General features: G+C 38.7%; 1 protein-coding gene and 1 non-coding gene across 2 annotated transcripts in view; one reads left to right on the forward strand and one right to left on the reverse strand.

Moving 5' to 3' along the window:
* Window positions 1-22,918, forward strand: part of GIPC2 (GIPC PDZ domain containing family member 2) — an 81,177-nt gene that overhangs the window by 24,372 nt on the left and 33,887 nt on the right. Inside the window, exons 2-3 of the mRNA XM_043575368.1 lie at window positions 1,505-1,690; window positions 16,950-17,130. Of these exons, the coding sequence (XP_043431303.1) occupies window positions 1,505-1,690; window positions 16,950-17,130 (367 nt within the window). The remainder of the gene's footprint in view (window positions 1-1,504; window positions 1,691-16,949; window positions 17,131-22,918) is intronic.
* Window positions 7,064-7,167, reverse strand: LOC122482259. Its single transcript, XR_006297062.1, has one exon. It is a non-coding gene; the product is annotated as a U6 spliceosomal RNA (small nuclear RNA).

Below are 22,918 nucleotides of genomic sequence, written 5' to 3' on the forward strand. Positions count from 1 at the left end.
AAGCAGCTTAGTAACTAGAAGTCCACTTCGTGTGGGATTTCCTTTTTGGGGCTTTTCTCCTGCCCTATTACATCATCATTCTGTTTTAATGTTTTCTAACTGGTAACTTTTATGTTAATGGTGTTTAGCAGATTCACTGTTAAAACTAGTAATAACAAAACTGTTTCTTTACTTCCCATCGTTTTGAGAAAGAAAATCAGGAAAACTGTTCACTGTGCATGTTACCTTGTCCCTCTACCCACACTATTACTGATTTTTGTCAGTGGACTAATTATACCATTGATTTCACAGAATAAAGAATAGGAACCTTTCTTAAAGGACTTTCTTTTTCCCTGTGAATAATACAGTTCTTATACTAGAGTATTTCACAAAAACTTACTAATTACAGAACTAAATATATTCTGCCCTGCCCAGGAACACAAAGGGTTAAATCAAAGGTCCTCCAGTTAGCACAGCTCCCCACAGAGGAAAAGGGGAAAGGGCAGGACAGCACATGTTTCTTTGTAAGCCTTTTTTCTTTTATATCCAGTTGCCTCTTGTCCTCCTCAGTAGCTCCTTTCATATACATCTGAAATTGGTCAGAATCTTGCTGACCATGCTGGATCTTTTAGTTGTAGAACAGAGAGTGCTTCCAGTTCAGACACATTCTGATGTGCCTTAAAGATCCATTTAATAAGTAGTAGTTGTGCCATTCCTGAACTTCATGAGGCTTATGGATGTGAGAAGGCTTACCTTCCGGTGGGAGTCAAGAATGGTATGAAACCTGGGGATCCAGGGAGAGGGTAGAAAGTGAGGACTGAAGCAAGGCTCAGGGTCCGAGGAAGTGTTGGCAACATCGGTGGCAAAATTGATAATAAAAATAAAAAAAAACTTAACTATTTTGGAATAAAACTGCTATACTGAAATGTTTTTGTTTTACATACCCAAGAAAATTAAGGGATTGGATTAGTGAGTCTGTAAGATATGTTTTAGACCTCTTTATTTTTGCATCTCATTCATTAATTTTCTCAAGCATTCTAATGCAAGATAAATTTCCTCATTTAAAAAACTTAGCAGTTTTCAAAAATAGACTTGCCTATAATTTCATTGTGGCATACATGTCATGGCCTTGCCTTTGAGAAGACAACTTTTGATTTTAGCATTGTAAATGGCAAGTAGTGGAGATCTTTTCAATCACTTGGAAGTTGGTGAGATGTAAACTCAGAATCTTGCTCTTGACAAATATTGGCTTTGTGACCTTAGGCCAATTACTTTCTTTCACTAAACCTCAAATTCCTCATCTGTAATTTGGAGGGGATAAGTATTTGTAAAGTCATTGTGAGGATTTAATGAGATAATGACCGTAAATTGGTTAATATAGAGCCTTGCCTATAGGAAATATTCCATATATATTACCCAATGTTAATGATGTAACTTCTGTCATAAATCGACTATTTCACTCAAATACCCTAATAACCAGAATGTTTTCCTGATGGAAACTGAACTATTTCTTTCTTTCTTACAGATCTTATACTGCACGTTAAACACACCTAAAGTTGATATGGAAAGACTCTTAGGATCACAGATAGGTCTTGAAGATTTCATATTTGCCCATGTGAAAGGGATCAAAAAGGAAGTAAATATACATAAATCTGAGGATTCACTTGGTCTCACCATTACAGATAATGGTACTGGCTATGCTTTTATAAAGGTAAGTCTTAAAAAAAAATAACTATGTGACTTAATGGAGGGTAATATTTAAGAAAATCTACCAGGTCAAAGAAATGATCTTAACAGTCAGAACTGGCTCAGCAGGGATGGGTTGGTAAGGTTTCATTTAAACAAAATGGAAGGGGGTTATTTCCAAATGTATTTTATTTTTTTCTAATTTCATTTTTTAAATTTACATCCAAATTAGCATATAGTGCGACAATGACTTCAGGAGAAGATTTCTTAATGCCCCTTACCCATTTAGCCTATCCCCCCTCCCACAACCCTTCCAGCAACCCTCTGTTTGTTCTCCATATTTGAGTCTCTTATGTTTTGTCCCCCTCCCTGTTTCTATATGCTTTTTTGCTTCCCTTCCCTTGTGTTGATCTGTTCTGTCTTAAAGTCCTCCTGTGAATGAAGTCATGATTTTTGTCTTTCTCTGACTGACTTCGCTTAGCATAATACCCTCTAGTTCCATCCACATAGTTGCAAGTAGCAAGATTTCATTCTTTTTGATTGCCATTGTATATATATATACCATATCTTCTTTATCCATTCATCCATTGATGGACATTTGGGCTTTTTCCATACTTTGGCTATTGTTGATAGTGCTGCTACAAACATTGGGGTGCATGTGTCCCTTCGAAACTGTATACCTGTATCCCTTGGATAAATGCCTAGTAGTGCCATTGCTGGGTTGTAGGGTAGTTCTATTTTTAGTTTTTTGAGGAACCTCCATACTGTTTTCCAGAGTGGCTGCACCAGCCTGCATTCCCATCAGCAGTGTAAAAGAGATCCTCTTTCTCTGCATCCTTGCCAACATTTGTTGTTGCCTGAGTTGTTAGCCATTCTGACAGGTGTGAGGTGGTCTCTCATTGTGGTTTTGATTTGTATTTCCCTGATGAGTGATGTTGAACTTTTTTTCATGTGTCGGCCATTTGGATGTCCTCTTTGGAGAAGTGTCTGTTTCTGTCTTTTGCCCATTTCTTCACTGGATTATTTGCTTTTTGGGTGTTGAGTTTGAGAAGTTCTTTATAGATTTTTGGATACTAACCCTTTATCTGATATGTCGTTTGCAAATATCTTCCCCCATTCTGTCAGTTGCCTTTTAGTTTTGCTGATTGTTTCCTTCACTGTGCAGAAGCTTTTTATTTTGATGAGGTCCCAATAGTTCATTTTTGCTATATTTAAAAAAAAATTATATGTATAAAATTTGAGAGAGCTCATGCAAGTGGGGTGGGACAGGGAGAAGGAGAATCCCAAGCAGGCTCCACTCTGTAGTACAGAGCCTGATGTGGGCCTTGATTCCATGAACTGTGATATCATGACCTAAGCTGAAACAAGAGTAAGATGTTCAACAGACTGAGCCATCCAGGTACCCCTCAATTTTTTTAAGTAGGCTCCATGCCCAGTGTGGAGCCCATCACTGTTTGGCTTGAACTCAAGACCAAAGACCTGAGCTGAGATCAAGTGTTGGATGTTCAACCTAGTGAGCCACCTAGGTGTCCATATATATGTATGTATGTGTGTGTATGTATATATACATACACCTATATAATTTTAAGTAATCTCTATGCCCAATGTGGGGCTCAAACTCACGACCCAGAGACTGTGTTTCATGCTCTGCTGACTGAGCCAGCTAGGCGCTCCAACATATTTTTGACACCTTCTTACATCTTAAATAGTCTTCAGGGGTGCCTGGGTGGCTCAGTTGGTTAAGTGTCTGTCTCTTGATTTTTGGCTCAGGTCATGATCTCATGGTTTGTGAGTTTGAGCCCTGTGTTGGACTGCGCACTGACAGTGTGTAGCCTCCTTGGGATATTCTCTCTCTCTCTCTCTCTCTCTCTCTCTCTCTCTCTCTCTCTCTCCACCCCTTCCTCCCTCGTCCCCCCCCCACTTGTGCCACCCCAAAATAAATAAGCTTTAGAAAAGTTAGAAGAATTTTTAACTAGAGAATTTAAATACTAATAGAGCAATATAGAGCTGTAAAGGCAAGAGAAGGAAGTTTGAAATAGTATGAAAAACTAAGAACTGAGGTGTAGGGAAAAGAAAAGTAGACTTATCTCTTAAACAGTTCTATTAAGCAATTGTATAACAGACTTTTATTGAATGCTTATGTACTAGGCACTTGACATACATTTTCTCATTTACGTCTCAACCATTCCATTGGTACTATGTTTCCTCTTGTTGAGGTATAACAAATTTTTAAAAAAATACTTATTTTGAGAGCGGGAGAATGTATACCCACATGAGCAGGGGAGGGGCAGAGAGAGAGGGAGTGAGAACATCCCAAGCAGGCTCTGCACGGCCAGTGGGGAACCCAACATGGGGCTCGAATTGATGAACCGTGAGATCATGACCTGAGCCAAACTCAAGAGTCAGACACTTAACAGACTGAGCCACCCAAGCACCCCAGGGTATAACAGATTTTTAATGTTCAGCTTATTGTACTCACACCTGTTAACCATCACCCAGATCAAGGGAAACTTCATTTCCACCACCCAGAAGTCTCCCTTGTACTGTTTCCCAGGCAGTATGCTTCTCCCACGAAGGTAGCCACTACTCTGACCTCTATCACTACAGTTTTGCTCGTTCTTGAACCTTCTGTAAGTAGAATCCTATATTATGTACTCTGTCGTTTCTGGATTCTTCTGTTGAACATGGTGTCTGGGAGATTGACCTGTGGGTAGGTACTATTACCAACCTCTATTTTACAGATGTAGAAACAGGATAAGGGAGGTTAAGTAGCTTGCTTTAAAGTTATATAGCAGAAAAATTCAGTATTTGAATTTAAGAGCTCTGACTCCAGAGCTGGCATTCCCATCCACTTCACTAAGAATTAGTTATAAACTTCATGCAACAGAGTATGTTTCAGGTTTTTATTTTGTCCAAATCTTTTCTTTGCTGATGCACTGTCATTTAAAACAAGTCTTAGGAAAGCAACCTCCTTAACTGTAAATAGTACTTTATTTAACTCCCCACTTGATAGAATGGCTATTTTTAGCTCTGCTAAAAGATAGGACTGTGTTGAAGGTTGAGTGGGTGATCAAATGGAAAATCGTGAGTTGGGAAAGTCATGTGGGATTATCTGGGGGAAGCTCAGGACATGAGGCACATGCAGCAATGCCTTTCTAATGTCAGCAGGAAGGGCTTAGAAGTTTTGCAAACATACGTGGATTTTTTAGATCTTAACCTCTGTTCAGAGTTTGTGTTCTTTTTTTCTTGAATGTCTCCTTGAACATGTGCCTGCGTCATTACGAATCACTAGCCCTGGGGAGGCAGAACATGATGGCAAGAGAAAGTGGAGCATATGGCAAACTGCTGACGTAGAATTCAACTTAAAAGAGAAATGAATACGATTAATAGGACTTCTTACAAACTGGGGTGGGGGTAATTTCAAATTTACTGTAAGATTGTAATAATACAGAAGACTTCCATAATACCCTTTACCCATTTCTCCAATTCTTACCACTTGTCACGTTTGCTTTTTTGGTCTAATACACACATGTGTATGTGTATATGTATACATATGTACAAATATAATTTTCAGAACCATTTGAAAAAGTAGAATGCATATATTCCCATTTAGCCTCTAGTATTTCAGAACGTAGTTATTAAGCACAGGGTTTTTTTTTCTGTATAGCTAGACAGTGCAATTGTGAAATTCAGAAAATCTAATATTGATAAAATAATTTTTAATGCCTATATTGCATTTCTGTCAGTTGCCTCATATCCTCTGTAGCATTTTGCTTTTCCTTTATAGGTGTAATCCAGGGTCATGAATTTTATTTAGTTGTCTTTTTAATGGTCTTTAGAATAATCCCTCAGCCTTTCATAGAATGAGAAACCTCAAAGAAGCCTGAATTGAGGGACAGTGTGAGAAACGGATTATGTATTTTTGGTAGGAAAATTAGATCAATGATGTGTCCCTCTTGGTGTACCACATGGGAAGGTGCATTATGTTAGCTTGCTTATGACCTTTGTCACTTACCTAAGGTATAGTGTCTGCCAGTCTTCATTGCAATGTTATATTTTCCTTTGTAATTAATATTTGTGGGGAGGAACTTTATTTTAAAAATATCATTTTCCTACTTGCACCTTACAGATTGAACATCTGTTGATTGATTTTTGCCTGAATTGATTTTTATTATGATGGTTTCAAAAAGGTGAATTTTAAAAAATTCCATCATTTCTTATATATTTAAAACATCCTGTTGAAAAAAGTGGCATGGTTTTTGTTTTTTTGTTTTTTGTTTTTATCAGCATGGATACATGATTTCTCACTTAATGGGTTATAGTCTACAACTGTTGCTTATGCTCAGATTTTCTGAGATTTGGTCTGCCGGAATCTTTCAGCTGGCTTGTGTATCCTTTGACATGTCTCTGATCATTTATTAAGCAGTTCTTCTTCTCTGGCACAACAAGATGTTCTAGGTTCATCTTTTATCTTTTCCCAAGCCTGGAATCAACCATTTTTTCATGGGGCTCTGGTTTTGCTTTTGGTGAGGATTGATATTTCAAAATCAAGATCTGGATGCTAGTTAGACTCCTTCATTGTCACTGGAGTGTCCTTGTTTCTGGGTCTTTTCAGTGATGGGGTTAGAAAACCTATTTTAGAAGTAAATGGACTCAAAATTATGCCTCAAATTTTAATCCTGCCCCATAGGTTTTTTTTTTTTTTCCCCTTGCCTTCCCCATTAAAAAAAAAAAAATATATATATATATATATTTTAAAAAGTTGATTATGAGAGAGAGCATGAGTGGGGAAGGGGCAGAGAGGGGGAGAGAGAATCCCAAGCAGGCTCTGCACTGCCAGTGTAGAGCCTAATGTGGGGTGCAAACCCACAAACCAGAAGATAGTGATATGAAACCAAGAGTTGATGTTGAACTGACTGAGTTGCCTGGGTGCCCCTATTAAAATACTTTTTAAAATAAAATATTTACTCATTTGCTTAGTCCTACAATATATGCAAAATAGTTTCAGGATTGCTATATCCATATTATGAAGAACCTATTAAGAGTTCAAGATTGGTATGCATGTACACACATGAACATACACAAAGTATTCTATTCAGGTTACTTGGAATGGGTTCTTTCCTGTCCCTTTCCCCATTAGGTGATGGTTATTCATTTGAAATACTATTGAATCCACTTCTCTTTGAACTGAGTTTTCTCTGCATCATGTTCTAATTTTTTCTGAAAAAATAAAATATTAAAATGATTCAAAAGTCTATATTAAAAGACGTTCAGAGATCTGTCACTTTCTCCTGGCCCTCTATCCCATTACTCGTTTCTCCCACTCCTTATAAGTAATCATTTTCATTAATTTCTGGCTCACCCTTTCAATGTTTATTTTTGCTAAGATAAGCAGGAGAAAAAAATGAAACATTCCAAGAGTTTGTATGTCATTCTTGTGCAGGGACTGTGTTAATCTTTTCTATATGGTTCCAATTTTAGTATATATGCTAAAGTGAGTACTTGATATCCTTTCAGTAGTGGCTAGAAGTCCAAGTAGGTTAGAGTAGGACAGTGTGGGTATAGATTGACAAAGGTAAGGAAGAAGGATTCCATGATTAGGGAGTGGTGATATATAGGAGCATGGACTTCAGAAGTACACATGCCTGCTTTCAGTCTTAGTCCAACCACTTATTTACTTGGACAAATGATCTTTGATAAGTCATTAAGCTTCTCTGATCCTTCTCTCAAAAGGGAATATTAACACCTATTTCACAGGATTGTGCAGGTGTAAAGGAATGATCTATAAAAATCTGATACTGCTATTAAGTTATCAATTAGGAGTACTAACAAATCATCACATAATTAGATGAGCAGAGAACTGTATTTAATAGTACCATGTAGCTCTGCATTTACACGGACTAAGAAGGAAGTTCATGGAGGTGAATGCCTGCCTTGAGAAACCATTCTCAGCCTAACTTTACACTTCAAGGAACTAGAAAAAGAATTAAATGAAACCCCAAGTTGGTAGATGGAAGGAAATAACAAATATTAGAGCAGAAATAGAGACTAAAAAGACAATAAATCAATGAAACAAAGAAAGAGCTGGTTCTTTGAAAAATAATTGACAGACCTCTAGCTAGACTCACAAAAAAGGACTCAAAATCAAATGAGAGATGTTACAGTGGAGCCATAGAAATGTAGAGGATAGTAAGAGACTGCTATGAACTATCCTGTCTAACAAATTGGACAACGTAAGAAATGAGTAAATTCCTAGAAACCTACAACCTACCAAGACTGATGAAATAAAGAAATCTGAACAGATGGGTTCAGTCTCCTTGCTAGTCATCAAAAACTTCCCAACAAAAGCCCAGGACCAGATGGCTCCACTGGTGGGTTCTACCAAGCCTTCAAAGAGAAGAATTAATCCCAGTCCTTTTTAAACTCTTCCAAAAATTAGAGTGAACTCCTCCAAACTTCTTTTATGAAGCCAGAATTACCCTGATAGAAAAAACCAGACAAGAATGCCCCAAGAAAAAGGCCAGTATTCCTAATAACATAAATGCAAAAATCCTTAATATTAGCAAATCAAATTCAACAATATGTTAAAGGGATCATACATCATGGTCAAGTGGGATTTATTTCAGGGGTGATTAAACACCCATAAATCAGTGTGATATACCACATTAACAAAAGGATATAAACATTTTTTATCTCAATGGTTGAAGAAAAAAACATTTGAAAGAATTCAAATGGTAAAAAAAAAAAAAACAAAAAACCAAAACTCAACAAAGTGGTATAGAGGGAACATACCTCAACATCATAAAGGTCCTGTAGGACAAACTCACAGCTAACATCATCCTTAAAGGAAAAGCTTTCAGTTTTTCTCCACAAAGATCAGGAACAAGGCAAGCATGCTCTCTCTTGCCACTTCTATTCAACACAATATTGGAAGTTCTAGCCAGAGCAGTTAGGCCAGTAAAAGAAATAAAAGGCATCCAAATTGGAGAGGAAAAAGTAAATGGTCACTGCTTGAAGATGATATAGAAAACCTTAAAGACTTTATCCAGAAAACTGTTAGAAGTACTACAGTAAAGTTGCAGGATACAAAATTAATACACAAAAATCTTGCACTTTTATATGTGAATAATCTATCAGAGGAATCCATTCCATTTATAATTGTATCAAAAAAATAAAATATCTGAGTAAATTTAACCAAGGGGAAAGACCAATAATTGAAAACTATAGGATGTAAGAAAGATACAAATGGAAAGCTATTTCATGTTCTTGCATTGGAAGAATTAATGTTGTTAAATGCTAACCAAAGCAATATTACAGAGTCAGTGTGATCCCTGTCAAAATTCCAACGGCACTTTTCACAGAAATACAATAGTCCTAAAATTCATATGAACTGAAGAAGACCCGGACTAGCTGAAGCAAGGTTGAGAAAGAACAAAGCTGGAGGCATCACACTCCCTTATTTCAAACTATATTACAAAGCTCTGGTAATTTAAAAAGTGTGGTATTGGCATAGAAACACTGATCACTATGGCAGAATATAGAGCCCAGAAATAAACTTCTGCATATATAGTCCATTTATAATAAAGGAGCCAAGAATCTACAGTGGAGAAGGGATTCTCTTCAATAAATGGTGCTGGGAAAATTGGATAGCCATCTGCAAAAGAATGAAATTGGATCATTATCTCACATCATACACAAAAATTAATCCAGGATGGGCTAAAGACTTGAATTAAAACATGAAACCACAGAACTGGCACAAGAAAACGTGGGGATTAAGCTCTTTGACATAGGTTTTTGGTGATGATTTTTGAATCTGAAAACAAAAGCAAAAGTAAACAAGTTGGACTATATCAAACTAAAAAAAGTCTAATAAAAGGGCAAAAAAGCTGAATAGACATTTTTCCAAAGAAGACCTAGATGACTACCAGATACATGAAAACATTTTTTTTTTAAGTTTGTTTTGGGAGACTGCACGCATGAGTGGGGGAGGGACAGACAGGTAGGGGAGGGAGAATCCCAAGCCAACTCTGCACTCCCGGCGTGGAGCCTGGAGGGGTGCTTGAACCCACGAACTGCAAGATCATGAACTGAAACCAAGAGTTGGACGCTTAACCGACTGAGCCACCCAGGTGCCCCCATGAAAAGATGTTCTAGGTTATTAATCATCAGGGAAATGCAAGTCAAAACCACAATGAGCTACCACCTCCACCTGTTAGAATGGCTATTACCAAAAAGACTAAAAATAACAAATGTTGCTGGGGATGGGACGTTAAGGGAACCATTGTATACTGTTGATAGGAATGTAACATGCAGCCACTATAGAAAACAATATGGAGTTTTCTTTAAAAAATTAAAAAACTACCATACAATTCAGCAGTTCCACTTCTGGGTATTTGAAGAAAATGAAAACACTAATTTGGAAAGAAAAATACACCATGCCTTTGTGTATGGTATTCATTGCAGCTTTACAGTAGTCAAGATACAGAAGCAACCTAAGTGTCCATCAGTTGATAAATGGATAAAGATGTATGTGTATATACACACAATGGAGCATTAGTATTAGCTGTATAAAAGAATTAAATCTTCTCAGTTTTGGCGGTATAGATGGACCTCAAGGGCATTATGCTAAGTGAAATGTCAGAGAAAGACCTATACTGTAGAATCTATGTCGAATCTAAAACATTTATGTGATTTCTTAAGTTTGAATTAAAGTATGGTGTGGTTTTCACAGGTAAAACTTCTTGCGTAAAAGACAACAGACTTAAACATTTGTGATTTTAGCATCCAAGCCTAGATTTTCCAGAACCAGAGCATATAAATAACCTTATCAGAAAATTCAGAGTATACTTAAAACTAGAAATTCCCAGAATAGTTTAGGACTGGTTGGCAAACACTTATACAGAGGGACAGATGCTAAATATTCTAGGCTTTGTCATAATTTAGGGTCATGCAGTCTGTGGGTGCAACGTCTGTTTGAAGCCCAGTTCTTTTTGTTGTGTTCTTTTCATCAGTATTCATTGTACCTTGGTATCCTCATTTGTTAATGGAATGAGGCTTGTTGTGAGGACTAAGTGAAATAACTGTTTATAATTAAGAACGTTACGTTATCATGAGCATAGTCTGAGGACAGTGTTAGGATCAGCAGCACAGATCTCAAACTTGCTGACCATGGCAGCAGGGTGTGCAGCTCAAACAACCTTGAATGTGATACCTAAGATTTTGAGGAGGGTGGGATGCTGCCCCTAGAGTTCCGGTGTCTGTGATTAGCAGGTTTTATAAGTATATGCGATGAAATAACGGAGAATAATAATTCTCTGAGGTGGCTAGGATCCTTTGAGTTTAATAATGCTGTAAATCCTATCTTTTAAAAATTTGTCTTCTCTGCTTTTTTGCAGTATCAAGATGAGATAAAACCAGATTAGACAAAGTTTTAAGTGTTACAGAGGATATTAAGTGACTCACTAAATATAAGCATAGCATTAATATCTTTTTTCCATCCTTTGTGTTCGAGTAGCATTTTTAGCAAGATTATTAATCTCTGTCATGTTATAATATGATTATCAAAGCATATATTCCAGAAACTTGTCTCAATTACTACCTCATTCTTTATTTTATGAACTTAAGAGGCTAAAGCTTAGGTAACCTACAACGTCTATAATCTGTGTCTTCCACTTCTGTATCTGATTCACCTTATGGTGTTCAGGTTTCTTACACTGATTTTCCTGTCTCTTCATCCCAGATCCTTATCTGCTACTTCTGTTTATTTACCTGTGCTTTGATGTTTTTCTTGCCCACCTGGATTCTCACCTTGCTACTTGGACTTCTGGTAACTGCCTTTCCTCCTTCTCTCTAGACACTCTTCTAGTGACTTCTGTGACTACTTCTAGGCCCAAGACAGTGTAGATTTTTGTTCCTCTGACCTTTAATTTATTAGTAAGATTTATACATGTCTGTGAAGTTTTTCATTTAATTAATTTTATATACTACTTATTAATAAAACTGTGACAAGTCTTAAAAACATGTGATAGGACACTGAAATTTGTGTGTTGTTGTTCAAAGAAAAAAAATAGGTTCAGAAGGTATGAAGAGATGAGAGTAAAATTTGAGGCAATATTTATGTATAGATTTTCACACTCTAATGGCTTAAGAATGGGTAGATAACAGGATATTTAATAGTTTTTTTTTGTTTCTTTAGACTCTAGTCTTCTTAAAAATCTTGTTTATTTCTCTGTGACCTTTTAGAAATTCCAGTTGCACTTAGTGGTTGCTGTGGTTACTCTTAATTCTATTAACTTGTAATGTTAATATGGACCCCTAATAAAACAGTGTCAGATTATAAATTTCTCATTTCTTTTATAATTGACTATTCGTAATGATAATGAGCTCTGAATTGGTATTATTTCACTTGCATAAAGCATATTAATAGTTACTATTATAATGAACATAGCATTGTTCTTAAAATTTGGGGGTGAAATAGAAGCCTATTGTGAATTTTGGTATATAGTAATAAAACTTAAAAATGCCCAACCTTCCCAGGTTACCCTTTTACAATTTTCTTTTTTCTAATGATAATTATAGAGATGCTGGGGTACATGAGTTTTGCTATTAACTCTTAGATGCGGTGATCATACTGCGGATTCAGAAGAAGTTATTACTCCACTTGGTAAGAGTAGGGAATGCATATGCTTTTTTTTTTAATATGAAATTTATTGCCAGATTGGTTTCCATACAACACCCAGTGCTCATCCCAACAGGTGCCCTCCTCAATGCCCATCCCCCCATCAACCCTCCCTCCCACCCCCCATCAACCCTCCCTCCCACCCCCCATCAACCCCCATTCAGTCTTTGAGTCTCTTATGGTTTGCCTCCCTCCCTAACTTTTTTTCCCCTCCCCCTTCCCCTCCCCCATGGTCTTCTGTCAAGTTTCTCAGGGTCCACATAAGAGTGAAAACATATGGTATCTGTCTTTCTCTGTATGACTTATTTCACTTAGCATAACAGTCTCCAGTTCCATCCACATTGCTACAGAGGGCCATATTTAATTCTTTCTCCTTGCCAAGTAGTATCCCATTGTATGTATAAACCACATCTTCTTTATCCATTCATCAGTGGATGGACATTTAGGCTCTTTCCGTAATTTGGCTATTGTTGAAAGTGCTGCTATAAACATTGGGGTACAAGTGCCCCTATGCATCAGCACTCCTGTATCCCTTGGGTAACTTCCTAACAGGGCTATTACTGGGTCCTAGGGTAGATCTATTTTTAATTTTCTGAGGAACCTCCACACTGTTTTCCGGGGTGGCTGTACCAGTTTGTATTCCCACCAACAGTGCAAGAGGGTTCCCGTTTCTCCACATCCTCTCCAGCATCTAGAGTCTCCTGATTTGTTCATTTTGACCAGTCTGACTGGCGTGAGGTGATATCTGAGTGTGGTTTTGATTTGTATTTCCCTGATGAGGAGTGACATGAGCATCTTTCCATGTGCCTATTGGCCATCTGGATGTCTTCTTTAGAGAAGTGTCTATTCATGTTTTCTGCCCATTTCTTCACTGGATTATTTGTTTTTCGGGTGTGGAGTTTGGTGAGTTCTTTATAGATTTTGGATACTAGCCCTTTGTCCAATATGTCATTTGCAAATATCTTTTCCCATTCCGTTGGTTGCCTTTTACTTTTGTTGATTGTTTCCTTTGCAGCGCAAAGATAAAAAGCTTCATGAGGTCCCAATAATTCATTTTTGCTTTTAATTCCCTTGCGTTTGGAGATGTGTCAAGTAAGAAATTGCTGCGGCTGAGGTTAGAGAGGTTTTTTCCTGCCTTCTCCTCTAGAGTTTTGATGGTTTCGTGTCTCACATTCAGGTCCTTCATCCATTTTGAGTTTATTTTTGTGAATGGTATAAGAAAGTGGTCTAGTTTCATTCTTCTGCATGTTGCTGTCCAGTTCTCCCAGCACCATTTGTTAGAGACTGTCTTTTTTCCATTGGATATTCTTTCTTTGTCAAAGATTAGTTAGCCATACTTTTGTGGGTCCAATTCTGGAGTCCCTATTCCATTGGTCTATGTGTCTGTTCTTGTGCCAATACCAAGCTGTGTTGATGATCACAGCTTTGTTGTAGAGGCTAAAGTCTGGGATTGTGATGCCTCCCGCTTTGGTCTTCTTCTTCAATATTACTTTGGGTATTTAGGGTCTTTTGTGGTTCCATACAAATTTTAGGATTGCTTGTTCTAGCTTCGGGAAGATTGCTGGTGCAATTTTGATTGGGATTACATTGAATGTGTAGATGGCTTTGGGTAGTATTGATATTTTAACAATATTCTTTCAATCTATGAGCACAGAATTTTTCCATTTCTTTGTATCTTTTCAATTTCCTTCATAAGCTTTTTTTTTTTTAATATATGAAATTTATTGACAAATTGGTTTCCATACAACACCCAGTGCTCATCCCAAAAGGTGCCCTCCTCAATACCCATCACCCACCCTCTCCTCCCTCCCACCCCCCATCAACCCTCAGTTTGTTCTCAGTTTTTAACAGTCTCTTATGCTTTGACTGTCTCCCACTCTAACCTCTTTTTTTTTTTTTTTCCCTTCCCCTCCCCCATGGGTTCCTGTTAAGTTTCTCAGGATCCACATAAGAGTGAAACCATATGGTATCTGTCTTTCTCTGTATGGCTTATTTCACTTAGCATCACACTCTCCAGTTCCATCCATGTTGCTACAAAAGGCCATATTTCATTTTTTCTCATTGCCACGTAGTACTCCATTGTGTATATAAACCACAATTTCTTTATCCATTCATCAGTTGATGGACATTTAGGCTCTTTCCATAATTTGGCTGTTGTTGAGAGTGCTGCTATGAACATTGGGGTACAAGTGGCCCTATGCATCAGTACTCCTGTATCCCTTGGATAAATTCCTAGCAGTGCTATTGCTGGGTCATAGGGTAGGTCTATTTTTAATTTTCTGAGGAACCTCCACACTGCTTTCCAGAGCGGCTGCACCAGTTTGCATTCCCACCAACAGTGCAAGAGGGTTCCCGTTTCTCCACATCCTCTCCAGCATCTATAGTCTCCTGATTTGTTCATTTTGGCCACTCTGACTGGCGTGAGGTGATAACCTGAGTGTGGTTTTGATTTGTATTTCCCTGATAAGGAGCGACGCTGAACGTCTTTTCATGTGCCTGTTGGCCATCCGAATGTCTTCTTTAGAAAAGTGTCTATTCATGTTTTCTGCCCATTTCTTCACTGGATTATTTGTTTTTCGGGTGTGGAGTTTGGTGAGCTCTGTATAGATTTTGGATACTAGCCCTTTATCTGATATGTCATTTGCGAATATCTTTTCCCATTCTGTTGGTTGCCTTTTAGTTTTGTTGGTTGTTTCCTTTGCTGTGCAGAAGCTTTTTATCTTCATAAGGTCCCAGTAATTCACTTTTGCTTTTAATTCCCTTGCCTTTGGGTATGTGTCGAGTAAGAGATTGCTACGGCTGAGGTCAGAGAGGTCTTTTCCTGCTTTCTCCTCTAATGTTTTGATGGTTTCCTGTCTCACATTGAGGTCCTTTATCCATTTTGAGTTTATTTTTGTGAATGGTGTGAGAAAGTGGTCTAGTTTCAACCTTCTGCATGTTGCTGTCCAGTTCTCCCAGCACCATTTGTTAAAGAGGCTGTCTTTTTTCCATTGGATGTTCTTTCCTGCTTTGTCAAAGATGAGTTGGCCATACGTTTGTGGGTCTAGTTCTGGGGTTTCTATTCTATTCCATTGGTCTATGTGTCTGTTTTTGTGCCACTTCATAAGCTTTCTATAGTTTTCAGCATACAGATCTTTTACATCTTTGGTTAGGTTTATTCCTAGGTATTTTATGATTCTTGGTGCAATTGTGAATGGGATCAGTTTGTTTGTCTTTTGGTTGCTTCATTATTAGTGTATAAGAATGCAACTGGTTTCTGTACGTTAATTTTGTATCCTGTGACTTTGCTGAATTAATGTATCAGTTCTAGCAGACTTCTGGTGGAGTCTATCGGATTTTCCATGTATAATATCATGTCATCTGCAAAAAGTGAAAGCTTAACTTCATCTTTGCCAATTTTGATGGCTTTGATTTCCTTTTGTTGTCTGATTGCTGATGCTAGCACTACCCTTATGTTAAACAACAGTGGTGAGAGTGGACATCCCTGTAGTGTTCCTGATCTCGGGGAAAGCTCTCAGTTTTTCCCCATTGAGGATGATATTAGCTGTGGGCTTTTCATAAATGGCTTTTTTTTTTTTTTTAATTTTTTTTTTCAACGTTTTTTTTTTTATTTATTTTTGGGACAGAGAGAGACAGAGCATGAATGGGGGAGGGACAGAGAGAGAGGGAGACACAGAATCGGAAACAGGCTCCAGGCTCCGAGCCATCAGCCCAGAGCCTGATGCGGGGCTCGAACTCACGGACCGTGAGATCGTGACCTGGCTGAAGTCGGACGCTTAACCGACTGCGCCACCCAGGCGCCCCCATAAATGGCTTTTATGATGTTTAAGTATGTTCCTTCTATCCCAACTTTCTCAAGGATTTTTATTAAGAAAGGATGCTGAATTTTGTCAAATGCTTTTTCTGCATCGATTGACAGGACCATATGGTTCTTATCTTTTCTTTTATTAATGTGATGTATCACATTGATTTGTGAATATTGAACCAGCCCTGCAGCCCAGGAATGAATCCCACTTGATCATGGTGAATAATTCTTTTTATACGCTGTTGAATTCGATTTGCTAGTATCTTGTTGAGAATTTTTACATCCATATTCATCAGGGATACTGGCCTATAGTTCTCTTTTTTTGCTGGGTCTCTGGTTTGGGAATCAAAGTAATGCTGGCTTCATAGAATGAGTCTGGAAGTTTTCCTTCCCTTCCTATTTTTTGGAAGAGATCTTTCCAAGCTTCAATTTTTCAGTCTATGGTCTGATGGTCTCCTAAAGGTTGTTGAAATTAAATGAGATGGCAAATGTAAAGTGCTTAGTTTAGAGCTCAGCATATGTAACAACACTTACTATAGAAGCAGGAGAGTAACACCTTAACGATTCTTAGGGGAGTAACCCAGAGGATTTGAGGAGAAGTTTCTTGGAGGAGGTATGATGACTGATGGAGCAGAGTTCTGAATGAGGTATGGTGGTTGTCCTTTGTTGCCTGGTCTTTATCTTTAACTGAGCATTAAGCTGCATTGTGAATATGTCAATACATATAGTGTCTCGGGGGCATAAAAAGGAATGTTATACAGTTCCATTTTGTATTAAGTGTTATCCTTAATTTTCTTTCAGAGAATTAAAGATGGTAGCCTAATTGACTCCATTAAAACCATCTGTGTGGGGGATCATATTGAATCCATAAATGGAGAAGATATCATTGGGTGGCGTCACTATGATGTTGCTAAGAAGTTAAAGGAATTAAAAAAAGATGAACCCTTTACCTTGAAGTTAATAGAACCTAAGAAGGCATTTGGTAAGTTTGGGTGTGTGTATATGTGTGAAGTGTTCCCTTCCCTGGCTTGTCTTTCTAAGGGTAGTGAGCACTGAGATGTGGTGCCATGTGATTTAGTATATCCATTAAGGATATAGAGAATGAGAGCACTACTTATAAGGGAAACAACTATTCAAGGAGAAAGAATTGCCTAAAAGGACATTTTCTGAAAGACCTTTGGAGTTACAAAGTCTGATGTCGAGTGACTTTGTGGCTGTTCCAGACTCCAAGAACGGCACATTGTAATACATTCATCTTGCTGAGGAGTAAAATTTTTGACTGGGCTCTCTAAGCCATAACTATTGTTCATGGACCTTAACAGCAAAAACTTTTAGTTACACATAGAATTGGTATTTAAAATAGTTATCTAGTCTATTTTAAAGACTTCCTTCAATACTTTTTCGCCATTAGCATTTTGAATTTGGCAGCATGGGATGGTATGAAATTACTTCCACTTTGGTGTGACATCTGTAGTTGCTTGGTTTTAGCCATGGCAGCTGTGTTCCAACTGTTCAAACCCCTAGGGCTATCTCATCTACAGGAAAATGTGCCAGCTTCTCCTGACTATCCAGCACTATTTTAATAAGCCAAATGACGGCCTCTGGTGTTCATCAGTGTTGAAATATCTTTAGCAGAATCATTCTAGGCTGCCCTTACTCATCCATGACCCCACCCAACTTCTGTTTTTCCCTTTGCTCACAGAACATAACTATTCCTTATAGTTTGTTTCTAATGGATATTTTCTCAGGGCAGTAAATAAAAGTGATGGGAGAATGCAGTGGGTCTGGGGAATTACATTTCCCCTCCCTTAACAAGTAAGCGACAGATACTATCCATATGGAAGTGGAAATTCTTCTCTGCTTCCAAGCGATTCTGTGCCATTTAATAGAAATACGGTGTAGGTTATATTACTTGTGGGAGCGGGGTTACATAGATGTAAGAAAAGAATGCCTTGCACTGAGCAATGTACAGAATTAGTGAACCACTATATTGTATACCTGAAACTAATATAACACTGTATGTTAACTATACTGGAATTAAAATAACTTAAACAAACAAACATTGGGGGTGGGGGGAAAGAACCCCTTATTCCAGTGCTGCTCCTGGAAGGACCATCCTAGGAGACCATGCTATCGATACTGTGATTCTGTGTGGTGTGCAACCAAGCTTCTGAGTACACTTGTCACAGAGGAAGGTGGGCACACTCAGGTTTCTGTCCACCTCCTTGTGAACTGGCTTTGTTTGCTACCCAGTTCCCCAGATCATAACCTATAAACTGATTGGATATAAGCAGTTTGATTTGATTTAGACTTTTCATAAATCAGTTCTTCTCTTAGTACAACTCAAGGAATATAATTTTTTCCTACATTTGTCTCTAGCACATAATCTGTTTTTCAGAATTAATCTCTATTTTTACCTATTGTCTGCATTGAAATCTTGTGGTCCCTGTATCTTTGTAGAAAGTTGCTGATATACATTAACTTGGATGCTTGGTTGATATTAGTCTTGGATGTTACAGAGGTCATTGTATTTAGCTATTATTGCTCCATGATTAGATTTTTTTCCCTTTCAATACTGGAGACACATGTATAGATGGATAAACCCCCACACTGCCTTATGTGCTAGCTACTATTGAACCTGCTCTCTATTGCTCCTATGAATTCCGTGTACACATTTGAGGACACTGGGTAGGATTTTCCTAGTGGGGGTATATTATTTCTGTATCCCAAATTCTGGTGGTGCTGTAGTTAGGACATGTGGTTAGGACATGTAGAAATTGATTTTGGAGTAATGATAGGTTTTATTTTCCAAAGTTACTGTGGCAGCTTAACTCTACTTAAATCTGCTGATCAATATGCATTATCTCCTCTGGGTTGGTACTTGACTTTGGGCCATAGCCTGGGGGTTTTTCTCTGAGAAATAGGCCTTGCTACTCTGTCTGTCCTTCAGCCTTTAATTTTGCTGCTTTTTGCCTCTGGGATAAAGGCAGTAGTAGTTTCTTTTCTTTGACTTCATCCCAGTGCTTGGTGCTTTTCCCAGAAGGGAGTATACATCAAGAGGTACTTAGGGGATCTAGCTTCCCCCAGTTCTCTTGGTTCTGATCTTATTTTTTGCTGTTTCCTTCTATCCTGGATCTTATAGCATTGTCATTGATGGATTGATTCAAATTCATTGTCCTTCATGATTATCTGACTTTGTTGTCTTGGATTCCCACAGAAGAAAAGGCCAGTGTAGGTGAGGCAGAACGTTCTCATCTCTGTGATCAGATAGGCTGCCTAGGCTGAAGTGAAGTCATTTCTAGGATTGTACTGAAAGCTGTCGAAATAGCCATACACCCTAGTATTTTCACGTTTGCCTACCAACTTCCCTAAAGATTTAGCCTGGGGAGGCATGTGGACTGGGTTCCAGAATCCAAGGAGGAAGAGTGCAGTTGGCTGCTTTGCAATGGTGTAATAAAGATGATGAATTCAACTTTCAGACATGGATGGGGGAGTCCTTACAGCCTGCTCCCATTTTCATAGGTCCACCACATCCTACTTCTGGGGGCCATTATATATGCCAAGATTCTTTGAGAGCTACAGAATAAACACTTCCTAGTTTATTGAAAACCCATTTTGTTTGTTTTTTTTTAGAAGACTATCAGGTCTCAGAAACAGACTGTCAGTCAAGCCTTGGGAAGGTTGGGAGCTAAGGCCATTTCAGGGATGTTTGAACCAGGCACCTTTCATGGCACTGAATTAACTCCCTTTAGGTATTTCCTATCTTCATGTTTCTCCACTGAGGATTCAGATTCCTCAGAGAGGGAGGGACACTGATTAAGTCATGTTCCATCTTGATAGTGAAGAAGGCAGTGTTACATGATCAGTAGGCCCACCAAAATCATGCAGGACAGGAGGGAGAGGTTTCCTTTTGGATAGGAAAAAGTAGCAGATGTTCATTTTGCCGTTTCTCCTAAGTTATTACCTTGTTTAGTGGAGTGTGTTGGTGTTCTCTTGACTTTGAATCTGACCGTACCCATGCATGATACTATGAGGCTGGGTGTGTAGAATGGATATGGAGGGGGGTGCCTGGGTGGCTCAGTCTGTAAAGCATTTGACTCTTGATCTCAGCTCAGATCTCGATCTCAGGGTCGTGAATTCAGGCCCTGTGTTGGCTCCAGGCTGGGCGTGAAGCCTACTTAAAAAAAAGAATGGATGTGGAGGGAGGCAGGATATTGTCAATTGGCTTTGCATGTCTGGTCTTAAGGATTTTTTTTTTTTTTTTTTAATTTTAAGTAATCTTTACACCCAGCATGAGGCTTACTCAAATTTAACACCCTGAGATCAGGAGTCTCATGCTCTACCAACTGAGCCAGACAGGCACCCTGCATCAAGCTTTCTTTTAGGGAAAGGGTGAAAGCAACATTCTTAGTGCTGGTCACCAGATTTGGAAAGGACAACAATCCAGATTTGGACTATACTTCTGAGAAGATCTTTCATTTATCGTCTCCCACAGTTAACTTAAGAATCTGCTGTGTTCTGGGAACTCCATTAGGCACAGTGGATAGTAAGAAAGAAGGCTATAGTTCTTACCTTTTGAGGAGTTCACAGTTTAGCAGGAGGCTGTTATTCAGTGAATTTTGCCCCTAAAATTCATGTGTTGAAATCCTAATCTCCACTACCTCAAAATGTAACTGTATTTTGAGATAAGGTCTTTAAGGAGGTAATTAAATTAAAATGAGATCATTAGGGTGAGCCCTGATCCAATATGACTGGTATAAGAAGAGGAAATTTGGACATAAATACACATAGAGAATGCCATGTGACCACGAAGATCTCTACGAGTCAAGAAGAGTGGTCTTAGAAGAAAGCAACCTTGGTGTTGGCTTGATCTCGGACTTTTCTAGAACTGAGAAAATGATTTCTTATGTTTCAGATAGGTGGTCTTTTGTACTTGCCCTAGGAAACTAACACAGAAGCCAATAGGCTTAAAAAAAAAATCACAGTGCAAATTCTTTGACTATAGCAGTATGGGCTCCCTAGTAATCTAGAAGGTACAGGTGGGGTGTCTTAGCTGTCCTTTGGCCTTGGGTATATGGCAAGAACATCCTGATGTTTTCATTCAATAGATGTTTGATCAGTTAGTACATGTTGGTCTTAGGATATTAATTGCTTATATAGTTTCTTGAGAGTCCACTGTATTCCATCACGATATTACCTGCTTGGTCTGTCTGTGAATAAGATCTAATTCTTGCCTTTAAGAAGCTCAGATCTAGTGGGAAGAGATGGATATGAAAAGAAAGAAATCCAATAGAGTGTTAGAGGTGCTAACATGTATTAGAGGCATAAAAGTGGGAGACATCAGGTGTACCTAAGAGTTGAGGAAAAGCTTTCTGGAGAAAGGATTTGAGCTGAATCTTAAAAGAGGTGTGCTCAGTAAACAAATTAGGAAAGGTTGTCCCAGGGAGCGAGAATACAATAAGGGTGCGGAGGCATGGGGCAGTATCCTATGTTTGGGAATAAGCATGTATGTCAGTGTGATTCCAATAGAGGTTATAGGTGGTTGTGTGGCAAGAGACGAAGCTCAAGGGTCAGTAGAGACCAAATAATCAAGACCCTTATATGTGAAGATAAAGAGTGGGCAATGAAGGGGCTTAAGCAGGAGAGTGACATGATGAGACTTGGCTTTTAGACAGTTTGGAGACTGTGTCAAAGCGGGGGTGGTTTATGAGATAGTGGTCAACGAAATCCATGAAGATTCTATTGTGTAGGTTGCAGAGAGAGAAGGCGAAATCCTGAATTAAGGTAGTACCGGTAGGTATGGAGATGAGAAATGGTTCCGAGGAATAGACAGTGGCGTGCTGGACCATTTGTGCACATCTCTTCCAAACTCCACATTTAGTGACATCATTTACATCACAGACATAGAAAAGTGCTGCAAGTCAGGACTTTTTTTTTTTTTTTTAAGCTTAGAGAGCTGATGGTTAAACATTTATCTGTGTACTAGTGAATATTAAGAAGGTAGAATTGGCAACTCATTGTAGAGGTAAAAGATATTGCAGATGATGACCCACAGATGTGGCTTGGGTGAGGGATTGTAGTGCCATTCTTTAAGATGAGGAAAACGAAGAGAAACAGATTTGGGTGAGAAGATAGGGAAGAGAGACTGTACTTACAGTATAATTTTGGGCCTGAGGAATTTGAAACTTGTGGGAAAATTTAGTTGACAATGTGTAAGAGGTAGACAGGTGTCGAGAACTGGAGCCTCGGGGATGGGATTTAGGAGTAATTTCAAGCTGTGGAAATCCCATCACTCAGAGGAGTAAGAGAAAAAGATCAAACCTAGAGCTGTGGGGGAAGCCCAGCCTTTCCGGAGTAGAGGGAGGAGGGGCCAGCACAGTGAGGAATGGCCAGACCTGGAGGAGACAGCTTTTGGATGCCCTTTCCCCAAGCACTCAAGAGCCCAGTACTTGTCCCAAGAGCAGATGCTCCACTGCAGCTTTTCCTGAGTTGGCGGTGGGGCTCTGAGGGGGAGCTAAAGGCTATTTTAAGACACACCCTCAGATTCTCCTGTGTTGATCAGAGTTTAAATCACTGTTCATCCAGTGGATCTCAACCAGTGTGTTTAAAACACCAAGTAGGGGCACCTGGGTGGCTCAGTCTGTTAAGTGTCTGACTTCGACTCAGGTCATGATCTCACGGTTTGTGAGTTTGAGTCCTGCATTGGGTTCTCTGCTGTTAGAGCAGAGCCTGCTTTGGATTCTCTGTCCTCTTCCATTTGCCACTCCCCT

Source organism: Prionailurus bengalensis, chromosome C1, assembly GCF_016509475.1.
Source record: "Prionailurus bengalensis isolate Pbe53 chromosome C1, Fcat_Pben_1.1_paternal_pri, whole genome shotgun sequence".
In the NCBI taxonomy this organism is placed as follows: domain Eukaryota; kingdom Metazoa; phylum Chordata; class Mammalia; order Carnivora; family Felidae; genus Prionailurus; species Prionailurus bengalensis.